At 46.3% G+C, this 22,896-nt stretch overlaps 1 protein-coding gene across 1 annotated transcript; it reads right to left on the bottom strand.

Annotated features, from left to right (window-relative positions):
* Window positions 1-18,430: 18,430 nt before the first annotated feature.
* Window positions 18,431-20,972, bottom strand: LOC123401799 (protein disulfide isomerase-like 5-3). The gene is made up of 5 exons (XM_045095648.1): window positions 20,642-20,972; window positions 20,238-20,341; window positions 19,789-20,159; window positions 19,259-19,566; window positions 18,431-19,000 (listed from the first exon to the last, which is right to left on the bottom strand). The coding sequence occupies exons 1-5, from the start codon at window positions 20,876-20,878 to the stop codon at window positions 18,764-18,766; spliced, it is 1,257 nt and encodes a 418-aa protein (XP_044951583.1). The 5' UTR covers window positions 20,879-20,972; the 3' UTR covers window positions 18,431-18,763.
* Between the last annotated feature and the right edge of the window lie 1,924 nt (window positions 20,973-22,896).

The following is a 22,896-nucleotide window of genomic DNA, read 5'->3' as shown; positions in this document are numbered from 1 at the left end:
ATTTGATTAAATGAACTTAATTGTCATGAACTTAGTCTAAAAGTTATCTTTATAAATATTGTAGATGTCCAACGTCAACCTCAACTTCAACGCATTCCTAGAGAAAAACAAGCTGAAAGATGATGGTAGCAACTATGCGGACTGGGTTCGCAACCTGAAGCTCATCCTTGAAGCAAGTAAAAAGGCTTATGTCCTTAATGCGCCGCTAGGTGACCCTCCCGCTCCCGCAGCAGCGCAGGACGTTCTAAACGTCTGGCAAGCGCGGAGTGATGACTACTCTCTGGTCAGGTGTGGCATGTTATACAGTTTAGAAACGGGGCTCCAAAGACGTTTTGAGCAACACGGGGCATATGAGATGTTCCAAGAGCTGAAGCTAGTTTTTCAAGCTCATGCCCGTGTCGAGAGATATGAAGTCTCCGACAAGTTCTTCAGCTGTAAGATGGAGGAGAACAGTTCTGTCAGTGAGCACATACTCAAAATGTCTGGGTTACACGGTCGTCTGACTTCACTTGGAGTCGAACTTCCGGATGATGCTATCATTGACAGAATCCTCCAGTCTCTCCCACCAAGATACAAAGGCTTTGTGCTTAACTACAACATGCAAGGGATGGAGAAAACCATTCCCGAGTTGTACTCGATGCTCAAGTCTGCAGAAGTAGAAATCAAGAAGGAGCATCAAGTGTTGATGGTCAACAAGACCACTAGTTTCAAGAAAGGCAAGGGTAAGAAGAACTTCAAGAAAGACGGCAAAGCTGTTGCCGCGCCCGGTAAGCCAGATGCCGGGAAGAAGAAAAAGAACGGACCCAAGCCTGAGACTGAGTGCTTCTATTGCAAGGGAAAGGGTCACTGGAAGCGGAACTGCCCCAAATACTTAGCGGACAAGAAGGCCGGCAACGTTAAAGGTATATTTGATATACATGTTATTGATGTGTACCTTACCAGCGCTCGTAGTAGCTCCTGGGTATTTGATACCGGTGCTGTTGCTCACATTTGCAACTCAAAGCAGGAACTGCGGAATAGGCGGAGACTGGCCAAGGACGAGGTGACGATGCGCGTCGGGAATGGTTCAAAAGTCGATGTGATCGCCGTCGGCACGCTACCTCTACATCTACCGTCGGGATTAGTTTTGAACCTCAATAATTGTTATTTAGTACCAGCTTTAAGCATGAACATTGTATCAGGGTCTTGCTTAATGCGAGACGACTACTCATTTAAGTCAGAGAATAATGGTTGTTCTATTTATATGAGTGATATGTTTTATGGTCATGCTCCGCTGGTGAATGGTTTATTCTTGATGAATCTCGATCGTGATGTTACACATATTCATAGTGTGAGTACCAAAAGATGCAAAGTTGATAATGATAGTCCCACATACTTGTGGCACTGCCGCCTTGGTCATATCGGCGTTAAGCGCATGAAGAAGCTCCATACTGATGGACTGCTAGAGTCTCTTGACTTTGAATCATTTGACACATGCGAACCGTGCCTCATGGGCAAGATGACTAAGACTCCATTCTCAGGAATAATGGAGAGAGCCACCGACTTATTGGAAATAATACATACTGATGTGTGTGGTCCAATGAACGTTGAAGCTCGCGGTGGTTATCGTTATGTTCTCACTCTCACCGATGATTTGAGTAGGTATGGGTATATCTACTTGATGAAGCACAAATCTGAGACGTTTGAAAAGTTCAAGGAATTTCAGAGTGAGGTTGAGAATCAACGTGACAGAAAAATTAAATGTCTACGATCTGATCGTGGAGGAGAATATTTGAGTCACGAGTTTGGCACACACCTAAGGAAGTATGGAATCGTTTCACAACTAACACCGCCTGGCACACCGCAGCGCAACGGAGTGTCTGAACGTCGTAATCGCACTTTATTAGATATGGTACGATCTATGATGTCTCTCACCGACTTGCCGCTATCATTTTGGGGATACGCATTAGAAACTGCAGCATTCACTTTAAATAGGGCACCGTCTAAATCCGTTGAAACGACACCGTATGAACTGTGGTTTGGCAAGAAACCTAAGTTGTCGTTTCTTAAAGTTTGGGGCTGCGATGCTTATGTGAAGAAACTTCAACCAGAAAAGCTCGAACCCAAAGCGGAGAAATGCGTATTCATAGGATACCCTAAGGAAACTATTGGGTATACCTTCTATCTTAGATCCGAAGGTAAAACCTTTGTTGCCAAGAACGGATCCTTTCTAGAGAAAGAGTTTCTCTCGAAAGAAGTAAGTGGGAGGAAGGTAGAACTTGATGAGGTAATTACACCCCCTCTCGAACAGGAAAGTAGCGCAGCGCAAGAAGTTGTTCCTGTGATGCCTACACCGACTGAAGAGGAAGTTAATGATGATGATCATGAAGCTTCGGATCAAGTTACTACTGAACCACGAAGGTCCACAAGGGTACGCTCCATACCAGAGTGGTACGGCAACCCTGTGATGGAAATCATGTTGTTAGACAACGGTGAACCTTCGAACTATGAAGAAGCGATGGCGGGCCCGGATTCCAACAAATGGCTTGAGGCCATGAAATCCGAGATAGGATCCATGTATGAGAACAAAGTATGGACTTTGGTGGACTTGCCCGATGAACGGCGAGCCATAGAAAATAAATGGATCTTCAAGAAGAAGACTGATGCAAACGGTAATGTAACCGTTTACAAAGCTCGACTTGTCGCAAAGGGTTTTCGACAAATTCAAGGAGTTGACTACGAAGAGACTTTCTCTCCCGTAGCGAAGCTGAAATCAGTCCGAATCATGTTAGCAATTGCCGCCTTTTATGATTATGAAATTTGGCAAATGGACGTCAAAACAGCGTTCCTTAACGGGAATCTTAAGGAAGAGTTGTATATGATGCAACCAGAAGGTTTTGTCGATCCTAAAGGTGCTAACAAAGTATGCAAGCTCCAGCGCTCCATCTATGGGCTGGTGCAAGCATCTCGGAGTTGGAATTAAGGCGTTTGGGTTCATACAGGTTTACGGAGAAGCCTGTCTGTACAAGAAAGTGAGTGGGAGCTCTGTAGCTTTCCTCGTACTATATGTGGATGACATATTATTGATGGGGAATGATATAGAGATGTTGGAGAGCATAAAGGCCTATTTGAATAAGAGTTTTTCAATGAAGGACCTTGGAGAAGCTGCATACATATTAGGCATCAAGATCTATAGAGATAGATCGAGACGCCTCATAGGTCTTTCGCAAAGTACATACCTTGACAAGATATTGAAGAAATTCAATATGGAAAACTCAAAGAAAGGGTTCTTGCCAGTTTTGCAAGGTATGAGATTGAGTAAGACTCAGTCACCGACCACGGCAGCAGATAGAGAGAAGATGAGTTCTATCCCCTACGCTTCAGCCGTAGGCTCTCTAATGTATGCCATGCTGTGTACCAGACCTGATATAAACCTTGCGATAAGCTTGGTAGGGAGGTACCAAAGTAATCCCGGTGCGGAACACTGGACAGCGGTCAAGAATATCCTTAAGTACCTGAAAAGGACTAAGGAAATGTTTCTCGTTTATGGAGGTGACGAAGAGCTCGTCGTAAAGGGTTACGTCGATGCTAGCTTCGACACAGATCCGGATGACTCTAAGTCACAAACCGGATACGTATATGTGTTGAATGGTGGGGCAGTGAGCTGGTGCAGCAGCAAGCAAGAAGTCGTGGCAGCATCTACATGTGAAGCGGAGTACATAGCTGCTTCAGAAGCGGCTCATGAAGGAATTTGGATGAAGGAGCTCATCACCGACCTTGGAGTGGTTCCAAGCGCGTCGGGTCCTATGACACTCTTCTGTGATAACACTGGAGCCATTGCCATAGCCAAAGAGCCCAGGTTTCACCGGAAGACGAAGCACATCAAGCGCCGCTACAACTCCATCCAGGACCATGTCCAAACTGGAGTGATAGATATTTGTAAAGTACACACGGATCTGAATATTGCAGACCCGTTGACTAAACCTCTTCCACGAGCAAAACATGATCAGCACCATAATGCTATGGGTGTTCGATACATCACAATGTAACTAGATTATTGTCTCTAGTGCAAGTGGGAGACTGTTGGAAATATGCCCTAGAGGCAATAATAAAATGGTTATTATCATATTTCCTTGTTCATGATAATCGTCTATCGTTCATGCTATAATTGTATTAACAGGAAACAGTAATACATGTGTGAATGAATAGATCACAATGTGTCCCTAGCAAGCCTCTAGTTAGCTAGCTCGTTAGTCAATAGATGATCATGGTTTCCTGATCATGGACATTGGATGTCATTGATAACGGGATCACATCATTGGGAGAATGATGTGGTGGACAAGACCCAATCCTAAGCCTAGCACTAGATCGTGTTGTTCGTATGCTAATGCTTTTCTAATGTCAAGTATCTTTTCCTTCGACCGTGAGATTGTGCAACTCCCGGATACCGTAGGAGTGCTTTGGGTGTATCAAACGTCACTACGTAACTGGGTGACTATAAAGGTGCACTACGGGTACCTCCGAAAGTGTCTGTTGGGTTGGCACGAATCGAGATCGGGATTTGTCACTCCGTGTGACGGAGAGGTATCTCTGGGCCCACTCGGTAGAACATCATCATGAGCTCAATGTGACTAAGGAGTTAGTCACACGATGACGTGCTACGGAACGAGTAAAGAGACTTACCGGTAACGAGATTGAACAAGGTATAGGTATACCGACGATCGAATCTCGGGCAAGTTCTATACCGACAGACAAAGGGAATCGTATACGGGATTGATTGAATCCTTGACATCGTGGTTCATCCGATGAGATCATCGTGGAGCTAGTGGGAGCCACCATGGGTATCCAGACCCCGCTGATGGTTATTGGCCAGAGAGGTGTCTCGGTCATGTCTGCCTGTCTCCCGAACCCGTAGGGTCTACACACTTAAGGTTCGATGACGCTAGGGTTATAGGGAATTGTTATACGAGATTACCGAAAGTTGTTTGGAGTCCCGGATGAGATCCCGGACGTCACGAGGAGCTCCGGAATGGTCCGGAGGTAAAGATTGATATATAGGACGGATGGTTTCGGACACCGGAAGTGTTTCGGGCATCACCGGTAACGTACCGGGACCACCGGGACCACCGGAGGTGGTCCCGGGGGACCACCGAAGGGGGGCTGCGACCCCAAGAGGTAAGATGGGCTAAGTAGGGGTGGGAACCAGCCCCTAGTTGGGCTGGTGCGCCTCCCCAATCAGCCCATGGCGCAGGGGAAAGAAAAAAGAGGGGGGGAACCCTAACTCAGGTGGGCCTTAGGCCCACCAGAGGGGTGCGCCACCCCCTCCTCCCCATCTGGCCGCCACAAACCCCATCTGGGAGGGCTGCCGCACCCCCTAGGGTGGGAACCCTAGGGGTGGCACCCCCTCTCCCCTTCCCCTATATATAGTGGGCACTTTTGGCCTTTGGAGGACACAGTTTTCCCTCTCCCTCGGCGCAGCCCTGCACTTCTTCCTCCTCCTCTCTGCCGGCGCTTGGCGAAGCCCTGCCAGGAGACCTCGTCTCTCCACCAACACCACGCCGTCGTGTTGCTGGTCTTCTTCCCCAACCTCTCCCTCCTCCTTGCTGGATCAAGGTGCGGGAGACGTCACCGGGCTGCACGTGTGTTGAACGCGGAGGTGCCGTTGTTCGGCACTAGATCGGAATCGCCGCGAGTACGACTCCATCAACCGCGTTCTAGCAAACGCTTCCGCTTAGCGATCTTCAAAGGTACGAAGATGCTCTTACCCCTCTCTCGTTGCTGGTCTCTCCATAGGAAGATCTGAATAAGCGTAGGAAAATTTTGAATTTATGCTACGTTACCCAACAATAAGAACAAGAGAAATGTCAATCGGAATAGGATCAATCAGTTCCGCGCAACCCTGTGAAACTGTGAGCTTAAATAGATTCATCTCCAAAATAGGCGGTTCACTTGGAGTAACGAAAGCGCTAATCCAACCTTATGCAAACTCGACTAGTATTTTTGCAACGTCGGGTGGGACACCACTTTTAGTACTCACGTTCTTCACGCCCTTCCATCCTCCTTCTCCGACCACTCCTCGCTTCTACTCACCGATGACAAGGGCCCGAGGTGGCCTTAGACATTTAAGTTCAAAAACTCTTGGGAAACAATGCTAGGGTTCAACGAGGTGGTCAGGGCGGCGTGGCAGGAGCATGTGGCGCACACCGACCCATATCAAGTATTGTTCCACAAGCTCAAAAAGACGAATATACGGCTTACAGAATGGAGCAATAGGTTTTCTTGAGATCCAAGGACCGGCTCCATGCCGCCCTGTTAGTGATCCTTCGTCTCGGCATTGCTTAGGAGGACCGACAACTCTCCATTGACAAGGGTGACCTCAGAAGTAGGCTTAAAAGAAGAGTCATGTGCCTCTCCATACTCGAGAGGGTCCGAAAGAAGCAATGCGCAAGAATGGACAACCTCAAAGAAGGGGATGCTAACACGCACAAAATTCATTCCCGGATCAATGCGAGAAGGAGAAAGAACCACATCCATAGAAGCAAACACGACCAAGAATGGGTCACCGAGCATGATGCAAAGGAAAACATTATCCATGACCACTTCTCCGATGTCATGAAAAAAAGGGTGCTCGAGTTCGAAGGACTTCAATTGGGACGAGCTCAATGTGGATTCCCATGATTTGCATGCTCTTGACTCCGCCATCACCGAGAAGGAGGTTAGCTAGGCCATCAATGACATGCCAAGTGACAAGGCACATGGGCTGGATGGCTTCACATGGGCATTCTTTAAGAGTTCTTGGGACATTATCAAGCACGACATCATGAGGGTCATCTCCTACTTCGACTCGCTTCACACATCCAACCTTCATTGGTTAAATTCGGTAAACATGGTGCTCTTGCCAAATAAAGAGGGGGCGGAAGGGATCATTGACTATAGGACAATTAGTCTCATTCATGCGATCACCAAGATTATCACGAAGGTGCTCGCCATCATGCTAGGCCCTCATATGAACGAGTTGGTCTCCAACTCCCGAAGTTCCTTCACCAAGATGTGAAGTATCCATGACAACTTTATGTAGGTCTGTAATCTTGCACGTCTGCTTCACAAATGGAAGACGCCCTACCTCCTTTTCAAGCTTGACATTTGCAAGGCGTTTGACTTGGTCAAATGGGGGTACCGCCTTGATCTGCTCCAATGAAAAGGATTTCCAAGCAAATTTCGGAATTAGATTGCGGCCCTACTATGCTCCTCATCATTGATGATTCTCTTAAATGGGATCGTCGGCCCGCCCATCAAGCATGGTCAAGGACTCTAGTAAGGGAACCCACACTCCTCGCTTGTCTTTTTTATTGCCATTTACCCTCTTCAACAAATCCTTGAGCTAGCAACAAGAAAGAAAACCCTACACAAGATTAGCAGGAAGGGGGTCATGGTGCGGACCTCTCTTTATGCGGACGATGCAGCGGTTTTATGGCTCCAATCAAAACGGACATTGACAACCTTGCGAACATTTTGGACGGTTTAGGGGAGGTCACGGGTCTTCGTACAAATCTCCACAAGATCTCAATTGTGCCTATTCGTTGCAACCAACTAAACTTGCAGTATATTCTTTCAAATTTGTCGGCGGCCTGCACATCCTTCCCCATACGTTCTTTGGGCCTCCCTCTCTCGGTTTGGAAACTCAAGAAAGGGGACCTTCAATTCCTTGAGGACAAGGTTGCAAGCAAGTTGACCACCTATGAGGGAAAGAACATCACCACCATTGGATGGACAACCCTTGTCAAGTCAATGATTACTTCTCTTGCGGTCTACTTCATCACATTGCTCGTCATTCCACCATCTACACTTAAAAATATGAATAAACTTGAAAGGGCTTCCCTTTGGGCCGGAACAAATAGGACATCGGGGGTAAAATGCAAAGTGACATGGGAGATTGTCTATCGTCCGCATGAGTATGGTGGGCTAGGGGTGCGCAACAACACTACTAGGGAAGACTCTAGCAGTAGCGTGGGTCAAAAGTCTAGCAGTAGCATGGGCAGCCACGCTGCTTCTACGATGCTAGAATTAATTTTAAGAAGTAGCACGGGCAGCCACACTACTGCTACAATTAATTTTTAGCAGTAGCGCCGGTTGCCGAGTGCTACTGGCAACTGAGTTAGCATTAGCATGCTTTTATAACCCGCACCACTACTAATTCCGCATATTTTTTATATTTATATTATATTTATACACGGTTATACATATTAATATACATCATCAATAATAATTGTGCAAGAAATAACATTTAGATTAAAATGGATGGGTGTAAGTGATCAAGTTGGGTTAGTAGGAAAATATGATGTTACAACGACACACAAGTGTACAATGAAAGGATTTTCTTCATTCGACACTTGTGTACGTCGCAACATCATATTTTTCTACTAACCCAACTTAATCACTTGCACCCATCCATTTTAATATAATCTATGTCATCTAATAACTCATCATCCTTAGTCACATAATAACTTATATATCATCATCTTAATCATTTAACAACTCATAACAAGTTAACTATTACTATAGAATGTCATAAAGTAGAAAAGGTCCTCTCTCCTAGGCTCTTAGCTAGCACATACTATTCTCTCCTAGGTAGAACCTACTACTCTCTCCTAGGTAAAATTCAGTGTTAAGATATCGCTTATCGTTAGTGTATCGGTGAGCTCGGGATTAGAGATTAATCAGAAATCGGTCGATTAATCGATTTTATCGATCGACTATTAGTCGACTATTTTTGGCAAATCTCAGGTTCCCAACACTAAAATATGCTATATTCAATTCGAATACAATATTGAACTGAAGTTTTACCTTGATTTCTAACCTTTTAATCCTCTTATAATGACAAACAAAATAGGACAACGGTACATACTCCCTAACCAGGTCCACGAAACACAAATAAATATAGTTTTTACAAACAAAGTGCTAGAAATAGGCCCAATTTATCGGTAGATTTGAGATAAAAGGCTTTTCGGAGTGATAAATCGGCTCAAGCGATAAATGTTGAAGATAAGGCATAATCTTATCTCTCACCCCACGAGTAGTGATAAATCGGGTGATAAATCGCTGAATCGGACGCTTTTTTAAACAGTGTAAAATAGCATAAAACAGGTAAGCTCCTTCCACTCCATTGAAAAGAATAAAGATCCACTTATCTCCGACATGTGGCCTGCACAAATCCTTCGCGTCTTCGTGAAGTGGTTGTCTACGGTCTTTCATTACTTTGCTAAATCCTTTGAGTTTCATGCTTCCATCCCTTCTAGAAACCGAGTATGCATTGCGGAAACATGTAGGCCACCTTTTGCCCTAAGCTGATAACATTCAAATAATGACCTTCTACAAACATCAGTTCAGGTAGGACCTCTGGCGGGAATTTGTGTTGAAGAACATAATAATAACACAGGTAGCAATCTAATTTTGCTTAAGAAAAATGTATGTATGCAAAAGATGGACTAATTAATGACATAATAGTAAAAAATAATCTTATCATGCTATCGACATGGAAGTTACTATGGTTCAACTCGTGCACTAGTGGCACGTATTCATATAACTTTCGCCAATATCTTCATAATTGATCTTAAAATTATCAACATTATCAATAAATGAGATCATATGATTTTTCTCCAACCAAGTTAGATCGGAGCCACGACTGTAGTAGGTCCGATCTACTATCTTTTGAGTTTTTTTAAGATGAGAAATAGGTTGTCAATTAAAATCAAACAAATTCAATAGGGATGAACACCAACTATTTTTAAATAAGCAATGCAAATTACTTAACAAATATGGTTGACAAACTCACATAGAGGTGAAAGTGCAAGTATATAGACATCCACACAAATGTCGATATTACCTTCAATATCATCTTCAGGACGAATATCGAAGGTTATTTCCATATCCTCCTGAAATCCATATGCCTTGCCTAGAGCTTCCCAATTTGAGCAACCAAAATGCGAGTGACTAATTGTATTGTATAGTTTAACTTGAGATGTGAAACCATGTGTTAGTTTTCAGTTGAGCCCTCCTCGTCTCCATATTATTAATTTCTTGGGAACCGAGATTTTTCAAGACATACTGCAGGGGATGCACTAGTCAAATTGTAAAAGAAAAAATACACGTTGAAGAAAAGAAACAAAAAGTCATGATTAATTATAAAGAAATAGTTGTCATCATTGCGTATCGTAAAAACATCAAAGGTATCATCAAGCTTGATGGTGAAGAACGTGTCGTTTCGCAGGTGAGGCCTGTCGCACAGACCACGATCTTTGCCGCACAAATCACACTCAGAGATCCCTTCATCATGAGACATTTCTTGTGTTCATGATTCAAAGATTAAAAATCTACGACAATTATACCAGAAAATATTCAGCATGGGCTGAGTTTCGGTCAGTCGAGGCTTTCCTTGAAAAACTCCCATATCTCATGGTGTATATGGTGCACACTCTCTCATACTGATATGGTGATGTATGTTGGTGGACACTCCCTCACACTAATATTTAGATCGTCGGTGATGGTCGCTCCTGCCTTCATCCCCGTGTGCATTACCAGAATCTCTAGCACATGGGAACGAAGGAGGAACCGACCCCCACGACAAAAGTCGGAATTCTTCCTCTGATATTTCGACCGTTGGTGCTGGTCACTTCCTCTTCTTCTCTCGCGCATTATGAGACAAATAAGAGGGAAACGATCCCCGCGACAACAGTTGGGATTCTTCCTCTAATATTTCGACCATTGGTGTTGGTCGCTTCCTCTCCCTCTCTTGCCCATTATACCAAGGTATATATCGCGAGAAGAAGAAGAGGAAACAACCCCCACGACAACAGTCGGGATTCCTTCATCAAGAACATATTGAAAGTCACACAAGGAGCTCCGACAAACTCAAGGTCAACCCTATAAAAATTAGTCAATTAGCGTTACATTTATGGAGTAACGACATAAAAATGACCTATGCTTTGCCGGAATGTCATCTAATTCATATTCTGACAAATCACGAGCACTCAATATTTCCTACTTTCTAGCACAAGTCATGACAAAATTAAAATTTTGGCATGACCTTTTCTAAAAATAGGACATACCGAGCACCTGAAATTTGCTGGAACAGAAATAAATTAACAATCCAGCAAAACATAGGCCACTCCGAGGTGTTCCCTGCAAAATCATACACTCCAATAATGACATATAGCATTATTTGTTGATAAAGTGATAATGACATAAAATTAATTAAATTTTATTACTAAAAATTTCTATTACTAAATTTGAAAAACCTATTATGTTCTATTTTTATACCTATTTTTTCTATTCTATTTTTATACCTAAAATGTTTTTACTAAACTTCCTATACCTATTCTATTCTATTTAAAACCTATTATATTCTATTTTAAAAAAACAATACCATTTTATTCTCTATACAAGAACAAAGGGAGGAGGGAGGAGGGAAGTGGAGAGAGGTGGGATGAAGGGGAGTGGAGGGAGGAGCAACCTCGGCTGGGCGGGGGTGGGCACGGGACGGGAGGAGAGAGAGTGGGAGGGCGGCAAGCGCATGACGATGACAGGAAACGACGAGGGAAGGCAGCGGGCAATGGTGGTGGGCAACGAAGGCGGCGGGTGCGGGAGGGCGGCCGGCGCGGGGGAGATAGTGGAGAGGGATCGAGTAAGGAGGTGGAGAGGGAGGAGAGTGAGGCGGTCGACGCGGGAAAAGAATAAAGTATGGTTAGCAGTAGAGCGGGCCTATAAAATGCGCTACTGCTAAGTGGGGGCAAGGGATGTGGGCCTCGGCTGGATACATTAGTAGCACCAGTCCTCCACCAACACTACTATTAATTGTCTTAGCAGTAGCGCTAGTGGGTGACAAGCGCTGCTACTATGGCCAGCTCGTGGGCGTAAGGTGTGGCTCACATATTAGCAGTGTGGGGTCAACTATCGAATACTAATGCTATAATTTATCTGTAATGCTTGTTGTTGTCGAACGCTACTGCTAATTAACAGTAGTGTGGGGCTTTAAAACCGTGTTACTAGTAATGTTCTACATATAAGCTATTTTTTTAGCAGTGCACGGACAAGTTCACGCGAGCCTTACGCTTGAGATGGCCTTGGTAGGACCTACAATTTTTTTATGCCTCCACAACCATCACAATTGGGAACGGTGCAAGAATCCCATTTTGGGACACTCCTTGGCTCCGTGGATGTAAGCCAAAGGAAATTGTTCTGTTCATCTTTGAGGCATCCCCGAGGAAGAACTAGATGGTGCGGGACGCCCTAAAGAACAAAGCGTGGATGTTAAAGATAAAACCACCCACTGCTGTCTTCATTGAGCACATCCGTCAATTCTTCACCCTATGGAGTTTAGTGCACGACACACAGCTTAACAAGGGTGTCCAAGATGACATTGCATGGAAGCATAAGACAAATGAGCAATACTCGCTAGCCTCCGCCTACAAGGCGCAATTCCTTGGCATGACCTTCTCCTCTATGGACCAACTGGTGTGGAAGGCTTGGGTACCGTCAAAGGTCAAGTTCTTCTCATGGTTGGTTATTCAAGATCGTATCTCGACAGTCGATAGATTGGACAAGCGGGGATGGACAAATTGTGGGCTTTGCCCTTTGCAAGCATGTGCAAGAGTGCCGCACACACCTCTTTTTCAAGTGTCGATACACTTTGAGGCTTTGGGGTCTGGTCATCGAGAAGCTACGGCTTAAACTTTTGGACGTCACATCTTGGCACCTGGAGGACTCCGTAAAGAATTGGTGGGAAAGCCATGCCAGCGCAGGCACCAATTAAAGGAAGGCCATGGCTTCGCTTACCATGCTTGTGTTATGAACTATATGAAACAAAAGGAACACACGGGTCTTCCACAATAGGAGCACGTCGCGAAGGCGCCAACCATTACACAATAGGAGCGTGGGGGGGTCGAGTTGCTCAGCCCATTACATGGTTTCAGGTTACATGCATAAGGCTAGTTAGTCCTTTGGCTCCGGCAAATGCCAGGGAGCGGGCTTTGTCCTTGATCGAAGCGATCACTGCGGAGGTAGATGGGGGATCTTGTCGAAGGCGATCGCGTTGCGGTGGCGCCATAGAGCCCATCCAACTAGGGCATCAATGGTCGTGAGTCCTCAACGCTTGGCCACGAGGAGCGTTAGGTGCACGGTGGTGAGCCAACCAAAGTAGCCATTAGACCCATCAGACGGGGAGGGGGGTGCTAGCGGGGCACCAGGCCAGGATCTCATACCACACGACCCGCGCGAAGACGCACCCGGTCAAGATATGTTGTACAGTTTCCAGCTCCTACAAGCAGAGAATGCAAGCTGGTTCGTGTGGAAGCCCTCGCCGGGCAAGCCTGTCGGCGGTCTAGCAACGGTTCAAGGAGGCCAGGTACAGGAAGAACCTGGCTCACAAGGGTGCACCGGACTGCCAAACCTGCTGCCAGTGCTCAGATGTCATGGAGCCGGTGAATATGGTTGTATAGTAGGAGGAGGCAGAGTAGTCACCACTCTCGGTCCACCGCCATCGGATGGTGTGTAACTGAGGGGATAACTGCACGCGCTGAAGCTTGCGTCATATTTCCACATAATCAAGCATGGCCGTCGGTCCCGGCGTGCCCGTGATATATGAGATCCAAGTGTGGTCAAGCAGGGCTGCTGCAACCGTGCGGGTGCGACGCCTCCTTGCCGGAACGAGCGTAATCAGGGCCAGAGCCAAGAGGGAGATAGAGCAACCCTCGAGCCACGGGTCCACCCAGAAGAGACACGTAGTGCCATCGCCCACTGACCAAGTGGTGGAAGCCCGGAATAACTGATCAGCCTCGGTGTCATTGGGTAGGTGGAGGTGGGACGAGGGGCGCTCGGGTTCACTTGCGTGAGCCATAGCCAGCGAACCTGAAGGGAGACTCCAGTACGATGAAGGTCCCGGATACCGAGCCCTCCCAACTCGACCCGGCGGCAGACGGCGCCTAGCTGACAAGGCAGGAGCCAGTCCTAGCGTCCTTGCGACCGTGCCAGAGGAAGTCCCGGATGATTATGTTTGCTTTTTTTAAGATAGAAGGGGAGAGCGCCATGGCGAGGAGGATGTGGACGGGCATGTCTATCAACACCTGGCAAACCAAGGCTAAGCGCTCGCCGCGTGTGAGGAGGGCAACCATCCAAGTGGCGAGCTTGCGCAAGAGCTTGTCAACAAGTGGCATAAGGGATGTGGGTGCGACCTTCTGGAGGGAAAGGGGCAGGACGAGGTAGTTTAGCGGGAAGGAGGAGACCGCGCAGTTAAGCGTTGCGCCAATGTCGTCTGTGGACTGGGATGGGCACTTGATAGGCAGGACCAGGCACTTGGCGAAGTTTGTTCGCATGCCGAACATGTACCCAAAGAGATCCACGATCTTGCTGGACGTAGTGAGCTCAGAAGCGTCGGGTGGTAGAAGACAACCACATCCTCCGCAAATAGGGACACACTGGAGGCGGCTTGACGACACATAAGGCGGCGGATGATGCCAGATGCCACGGTGTGCTGTAGCAGCGAGTTCAGGGTGTCTATAACCAAGACGAAGAGCATCGTCTAAACCGGGTCGCCCTAACGGAGGCCTTGACAGTGGGAAATGGGAGGTCCTAGTTTGCCATTGATTAAGACACAAGTCGAGGCCGTGGACATTAGGATGGACACCCATTCCTGCCACCGTGGGCCAAATCCCAAGTGCTGCAACACTTGGAGGATAAAGGGCCACGAAACTGAGTTGAATACCCGCGCAATATCTAGCGTCAGCATAACCCTGGGCTGCTTGAGCTGGTGCGATTGCCTGGGCGTCTAGTGCACGAGGAGGAAATTTTCATGAACGCTTCTCCGAGCGATGAAGGCACTTTGATTCGCGGAGAGAAAGGACCTTCGCGAACAGCTTGGCCAACAAGTGGATGAGGCTGATAGGACGAAAGTCAAAGAACGTGTTGGTATCCGGTTTCTTGGGAAACAAGGTGATGAGGGCATCATGGAGCCGCTGGAACGCTCGACCATTAAGGGCATACAACTTGTCGAAGACCTCGCAAAGGTTGTCCTTAATGATATCCCAGCAAGAGCGGAGGAACTCGGTCGTGAAATCGCCCGGGCCAGGAGACTTGACGGAGGGCAACTTCTTGATAGCTCCCCAAATCTCGTGAGGGGTGAAAGGCTCCTCAAGTTCCGAGAGGTCGAATGCTTGACGGTGGCTGATGGCGTCGAGGTCAAGACTGGAGTACCTCTCGCCATGGGACCCAAGGAGGGCAGAGAAGTGATCGAAGGCCGCCTTGGCAAGGCCCACCTCGTCGGATACGCGCGTCCCGTTGAGAAAAAGGTCCACAATGCAGTTCTTGCGGACGCGGTGCGAAGCCTGAATCTTGGATAAAGCCACAGAGGTCTTGCCCTCCTTCAACCAGCGCAAGCGGGAGCGCTGGCACGCAATGGAGCATTCCAAATAGGCGAGCCCTAGGTATTTGCACTTGAGCTCCCGGCACAGCCATGCCTCGACGGGGGAGAGGCACCTCGGGTCCTGGGCCGCATCGAATCTGGCAATAAGCTCACGGGCGACGCCAAGCTGGGCGGAGATGGTGCTGATAGTGCGTGAACTCCACCGCTGAAGACTACGCGTCGTAGACTTGAGGCGCACAAAGAATCGCCGGAATGGGTCCGGGTCCGGGTCGCTGGATCCCCAAGCCTCTTGCACAACTTGGTGGAAGCCAGCCAAGGAAGGCCAGGATCTCTCAAAGTGGAAGCATCGCCCACCATGGGATCTAACCGAGCAATCAATGAGAAGCGGGCAATTGTCGGAGGCCGTAGAAGAGAGGCACCGGAGCCAACACTGGGGTATGACGTTTCCTAGGAGGGGTGCACAAGACCATGTCGTTGCGCACAAGGGTGTGCGCATCTTGCTCATTGGACCAAGTATATCTCCGGCCATGAAGGTGGATGTCATGGAGGCCATGGTCTGAGATGAAGCGGCGGAAATGATTCATCGTGCGCCGGTTGATCCGGTCATTATTCTTGTCGGTTGTTGAGGTAATCATGTTGAAGTCATCTCCCAGGAGCCAAGGGTCGGCAAGGTTGCTCCTCAAGTCTTGGAGCTCATTTAGGAAGGCCACCTTTGTGTCGTCACCCTGGGGCCGTAAACTATTGTAATCCACCAATGATTGCCGCCCGAAGGGGAACAAACCGTTGTCGAAACGTGGTGCTCTCCCATGAATCGGGTTTGATAGAGAGACTAGGTTGGATTACCACGCAAGCAAGATCCCACCACGGGTACCGTCTGCCGGGAGCCAAAGAAATCATCGAAAGCGCTACCAAGCGTCTCGAGCACAAGCAACGACGAGACCAAAGAAAGTTTAGTTTCTTGAAGACAAACAACACAAGGGGAGATCGAGTTGATCACGGTGTGGACATCGATGCGCTTGGCACGACTGTTAAGACCACGCACGTTCCAAAAACACACTTTAAGGGTGGCTCGTCATTAACAACAGTATTTGGACGACTGCTCGTCTATAAAGGCGGGGTGGCCTAATTGCAACTTATTCCCCCTTTGTAAACAAGTTTAAGAGACGACAACACATCTACTCTTCAAATGCAGATACACTGTTAGAGTTTGGGTTATGATCAAAGTTTGCTTTGGCCTTCATGACGTGAACCTCCTGGATTGGGACCACATGAACTCCGTTAAAGATTGGTGGGGCCACACCGCGTCCAAGATGACACAATCCCGAAGGCCGTTCATCTCTCTCATGCTGCTCATTTTGTGGGAGGTTTGGAAGGAATGGTACGCGAGGGTCTTTCGCAATGCTGCGATGCCGGTTGAAGTTATTGTTGCAAAGATTAAAGAAGAGTGTAGCCTGTGATGTCTTGCTGGGGCTAAGCATTTGCGTAATTTAATGCCGCGAGAGTGATGTTTTCGGCCTTTGGCCACAAACTTTAAACGTTCTTATTCAATGAAAATGATAAATATTTTGTTTTGTTTCAAAAATTATTTCAAAAATAAAATAAAATTGGGAAGCAAAGGCTGGGCCAAAGTGTAAGTTGTTTTCTTGGATCGGCTGGTAGTTCATGAAGGCCTGATTCTTTGTTCAATGGAATTTAAATGAAATGAGAGGCCTGATTCTTTGTTCAATGGAATTTAAATGAAATGAGCGTCTCTGCACGTGGATGTCTTTTCATTGTGGCTGGTTGGTTTTCCATTGGTCACAACCTGACACCGGTTTTCTCTTTGTTTGGTTTGAGGACTGGTGGAACACGAACACTGACCATCTAAATTCGTCAAGGCGAAAATTCTTCAGTAAAGTGCTCATGTTTGTTCTATGGAATATATTTTTCAGCATACTTCCCTTCAGATCGTGGACGTTCCATATCTTGTAAAGGAAGGTATTTGTCAGCATGGTCTGGCAACTACTCCCTCCGTTCCTAAATATAAGTCTTTTAAGCGATTTCACTAGATGTCTACATACGGAGCAAAGTGATTGAATGTACACTCTAAAGTATGTCTATATACATCCATATGTAGTCCATTAATGAAATCTCTACAAAGACTTATATTTAGAAACGGAGAAAGTAGTTCCCTACAACTACAATTATCTAGATACAGATGAAGTACCACGTAGTACTTCCTCTATACCTAGATACTTGTTGTTGGAAACACTAATACAAGTACCTCCAACTACAAGTATTATGGTATGGAGCATGGAGGGAGTAGTTGTTGGGGTTTTCCCGTTCCTCCCCTGTAAATAATCTTTGCACACTTATTTATCTTTCCCTCTCTTAATGAGATCGACAGGATGCCTACCCTGCATCATAAAAAAGGGATCAACAGAACAACTACTACCTCCGTTCAAGTGTATAGAACATGCGCGTAGTTCTAGGTTGTCAATTTAACTAGCTAAATATATATTATATGTAATAAATAATATACCATTAGATTCATGTGAGAATGTAGTTTCTGAATATGTAATTTTTATCACATATAATATATATTTAGCTAGTTAAATTAACAACCTAGAACTACGTGCATGCCCTATACACTTGGACGGAGATAGTACAACAAACATCATCATCGACCAACAATGATCAACGGAAGAACTGCAGCAAACAACAACCGTCGCTTGTTCCAACCACTAAAACCGGGATATGGATTTTTACCTGAAGAGATGTCTTAGCAAAGTCCAGGCTAAAAGATTTGGACCTAGAGTTTTCTCCCCTACAACTCAGACCTAGGGCTCAAAGACCACCACCTTACAGAAGCCACGACATGCTGCCACAACATGTTGGTCCATCATTGCAACAAGATTGTGATTGCATGTCCTCTTGAATCGATCACAGACTAGAGAAAATTGGACCAGAGTTATGGAGGAAAAACAAAAGAATTAAAGCAAGAGGTTTGACTGGACGGAAATTTTCTCAAAAACAAAGTACAAATGAATCCTCCAGAACTCGACGACGAACGTAATTTTGTTTCTAATGATCCAAATCCTCCAAAAATCCTATGAAATTCCATGGGCCAAAGGAGATAACTGACCTGATATATTCTGGGGTGCAAGTCAATAACTTCACATGATATAAAATCAATAACTTCACATGACATAAAATCGCTAAACAGAGGGGCTAGTGACTGCCAGGTCGGACAAGGGAAGGTCAAAACTAAGGCATGTGAAATTTAAAATCAGAATATCCTCGTCTCCAGGTTCCCCTTTCTAAAGCATCAATTCTATTCTTCTGCTGCAGGAAATCCTTAAGCTTAGTCTGCAGCCAAAAACTACTACACATTCATTCTTGATGGGCTCGTGTTGGCTGGCGATCTTCGTCGCCTTGCCCGGAGAAAAACATCAGAACAACAAGCACAGCCACCAAGAAGAGGAGGATGTACAACGCATTCATACCAAGCAGCGTTGGGGAACGTCTGCCCAATGTCTTCTTTATTGTTCTTCCAGCTCTATATGCCTCGAGAAAACGACTAATTTGGGATCCATGGTCACCTTCTTCCAAACTCTCCAAACCCTCAACCTGCGACAAGAATCATTCCAATCACAGGGCAACTAATTAGTCACTATTGGAGATTGTGGTGTAAGCAATTAAGCAAACATATATGATATGAACAGACTGAAAAAAAGGATATGGTATGAAAGGATCAATTTGAACAAAAATGTGATGTCAAGACCAGGCACGGAGATGCACATAACAATTGCATATAAGTAATACCATGTGACATGCAGAGAACAGATACAGACTTTTAGCTGGGGACAACAAAAATACTATACTTACCACTTCATACTCCTCATCTTTGTCCCAGACTACCAACTTTGGCAGCTGTGAGCTCTTAGAATCATGGAAAGGCTCGGTGAATTCCTCCCATTGGTTGACTCCCACATATCCAAACACTAGGTCATGGTTTGCATTGGCTGCAGATCTTAAAACTTTTATCAACCGCATGGAAGTTTCATCAGATTCATCCTGCAGAACTGCAAGGACTACTTTCCTATCATCATCTTTTAACATCTTTACAGTCTCTGCATTGAAGGGCACAGTTATCGGAAGCAGGGATTGCCGTATAAAATCCTCCAAGAAGGTTCCTGCATCCACAAAAATCATTGCATGTATCATCAATCTGGAAAAGACACGCACTACAAAGCAGAGCGTGCAAATGTTTTGGTATAGAAAGGTGAAGTACGTAATTCCATCACTAAAAAATGGAGCTGCAGAACATTTGATACAAACAGAATGGCAAATCTAGGATTTTACTTGCTAGCACATGTAGCAAGAAACATAAAGCAAATAGATATCCACGCATATACCTTCAAAGGGGCCATAAAAAACATTCTGCTCGTTATATTTTGGGTTGAGCGAAACCAACGCTGGTATCTTGTCAAAATCATACACGGCCATCATATCCTCAGAGAAATCCTTTGCTGTAGAAAACCATGCCTTCTTCTTGTACCTTGCTCCATACTCGGCAATGGAGGATTCATCCACCCCAAATCCGATAAATAACGGAAAACCCACACCAGCTTCCTGGACAAAACTTTTGATTGCTGCATCGGACATGAGAAGAGAAACATCAGGTGCGACAAGCTTCCTCAGGCTCTCAACGAGCTGGCTGGCCTTCCTTGAACCAGTATACTCTGTGGGGACTCCATGGTCAAAAAGCATAAGAGTAGGGAAGCCACTGCATCCAGTAAAACAAACATATTTGTCAACTACAGAACAGACTCCCCTCGTAGAGGTATCTGATTAGGTCGCTTACTCTACTCCATATTTGGACCCAAGCTTTTTGTACTTCTCTGCATTTACTTTCGCGACTACAATTGGGGTGCTCAGCCCAGCAAGAACCGGAGCAGCTTCATCCAACTGCGAATGGGCAACGCGAGAGACCGCTTATCAGTTAACATGCCACACGAATGCTGGAATAAAAGGAAACAAAGCGATAGTGGCATGCCCTGCAAGGCTTGGTGATAATCTTATTACAAGCAAGGAGCTCAGTGGATCTTAGACGCGGCAGTGCCAATTTCACTTCCTCTCTACAACTCAATCAGACCCATGTCTTTCAACGATCATTACTCTAACCGAATCGCATATGCCATATCAACATGGGTGGTGGTGGATCGCGCGGAATCGAATGGAAGGGCGGGAGGATAGCTGGATGCGTACCTGCGGGGAGAGGCGTTTGCAGTGGCCGCACCAGGGGGCGTGGAAGTCCACGAAGAGGAAATCGACGGCGGCCAGCGCCGCCTCGAAGTTGCTCTCGTCTAGTTCCACGACGCTCCCGTCTCGCGGGATCTGGAACCTCGCCGGCTCCTCTCCGCCACTCGCCAAGCAGGCCGGCGTCAAGAAGGCGAGAACGAAGAGGACAAGCAGCCATTGCTTGTCCACGGCCATCGGCGGCATCAGTGAGCTCGATTAGATCTCGAAGCTGGTACCTGCGTCTGCGTGGAACACTACGCCTCAACTGGTAGTGCCCGTCCTCTAAGAGCATGCTAGATCCCCAATTTTTTTAATAGAAAAATCACTTGCTCATCTAACAGATCCCATGTCCTAAAAAATTATTTTGTCAAATCTTCAAAAGCGTTTGCTCAAACAATTGTAACAAATTGATCCAATTTCAACACAAATGCATCACATTACAATTCAACTACGAGCATAAATGTTGTTGATCAAATGCATTAAATATAATCATACTTTTTTTAGGACGAAGGCTGGAAAAGAAACCGGTTTTAAATTAACAAAGTCATCAATGGATGAGGATTACATGATCATAAACAAAAAAAACAAGAGAATTGGTACAAGGAGCTCAATCAAAACAACTCAAAGGCAGCAGCGACCAGCCGAAGCACGAGGCACCACCACACTCCGAACAACATCCTATACACAACCTACACTAAACTAGGACCTTGGGAGGAATAAACCACCGCGCGAACTTCGTGATTGTTAGGCCACATTTCTCTCTTAGTGATTTTGAGGATTGATGACAATACATTTACGGATTAATCATGTGTTTTGAGCATTTCAAATAATCTATCGTATGACACAGGACGATTTATACCCCTCGGTCCATCGACGGATGTTTAGTAAACATCTGTCACCTCAACGACCGTCCAATCTACGCACGCAGTAGTCCGATCTACACGGTGCGGGGCACCGGCCGGACATCCAATAATTCTTGAAACGACGATCGAAATACAGAAACAATCGCTTTGTTGCAAAAAAAAGCTTTGGACCCATTAATTCCCGAAACAACGATCGAGTTGCACAAAGAATCGTTTTGTTGCAGAATTTTTTTCTTCGTCTTAGAATTTTTTTTACAACAAAGGTCATGTTGCAGAAAACTTTTGCAACACAAGCGAGGTTACAGATTTTTTTTTTGTCTTCGCCTTTATGCAACATAGGTACTGTTGTGTCGTGTTCCTGAAACAAGACATGCGTTGCAAAAAAAATGCAACAAACAACATGTTGTGAAAACCTGTCGCTGCGCACCCGGTCGAAACCACCCCGCCGCCCCGTCGCGGTGAGCTCCTTGACCCGCACCGTGGCTGGCCGTCCTCCCAGCGACAAGCTCCACTGCGCCGTCCTCCCCGCACCGTGGCTGGCCGTCGCCTTGCGCCGCCACAGGTACATGCCCAGCTGCCTAGAGAAGACGGGGTGGAGGAGAGAGGAGATGAAAGAGATGGATGAGGAGCGTGGGTTCACAGGAGGGGAATTGGGGAGATAAGAATGAGTTGGTCCCCGCAAGGACACGCGTGGCAAGCGTGAGGAGGTGGATGGGCGGTGAAAAATCGCCCGGTTGAACCAGATCTTTTTCCTTATTTTTCTGCGTTTCTTTTTCGGTGGATTTGAGTCATAGGAAAATCGTAGTATTAAGAGGGGGTTTGCTTCGAAAAGGTTTGGGTGAAAACAACACGTACACATTTTCATTTGCACCCTTGTTCCTTTCCCGTGTCGATGGAGTTTGCTCATATGTTGTATGTGCATTTCTCCTGGTGGCCCGAAGCGCCAGTACCGCTCTGGAAACTATAGTATTGTTGTCCAGTGCTGCGTGCACTACCGCTGCATACGGGGACTCAACTTTTTGTGTTGGGTTTGTGCGGCAGTGGAACGGTAGTACCGCCCGCCCACTATTGCTCCACTTCCTTTTTCCTCTGGACTCGTCGCGCTCTCAGCGATGGTAAGGTCGTAGTGTGTGCGATGCACTATGGCTTGTAAGTCGTAGTACAGCTATCTTGAACGATAGTACCTTTGTTGCGGTACTACAACCATCCTCTATTCTTGCCCTACCTTTATGAGCTCCTGAGCTGCAACCCCAATGGTAGCACCGCTGGGGCGAGCGGTAGTATCGCTTCGACGACACTACCGCCTCGTGGCTCAGTGCCATTGCACTACTCAGCGAGTACTTCCACCCGAGCGGTAGT

The sequence above is a fragment of the Hordeum vulgare genome, chromosome 6H, assembly GCF_904849725.1.
Source record: "Hordeum vulgare subsp. vulgare chromosome 6H, MorexV3_pseudomolecules_assembly, whole genome shotgun sequence".
Classification (NCBI taxonomy): Eukaryota; Viridiplantae; Streptophyta; class Magnoliopsida; order Poales; family Poaceae; genus Hordeum; species Hordeum vulgare.
This window is presented reverse-complemented; position numbering and strand designations above follow the sequence as displayed.

Coding starts and splice junctions, on each gene's coding strand:
- LOC123401799 (XM_045095648.1), bottom strand. CDS start 20,878: ATGCCGCCGATGGCCGTGGACAAGCAATGGCTGCTTGTCCTCTTCGTT. Junction 20,342..20,641: donor GCAAACGCCTCTCCCCGCAG/GTACGCATCCAG, acceptor GCCCATTCGCAG/TTGGATGAAGCTGCTCCGGT. Junction 20,160..20,237: donor GGGTCCAAATATGGAGTAGA/GTAAGCGACCTA, acceptor TACTGGATGCAG/TGGCTTCCCTACTCTTATGC.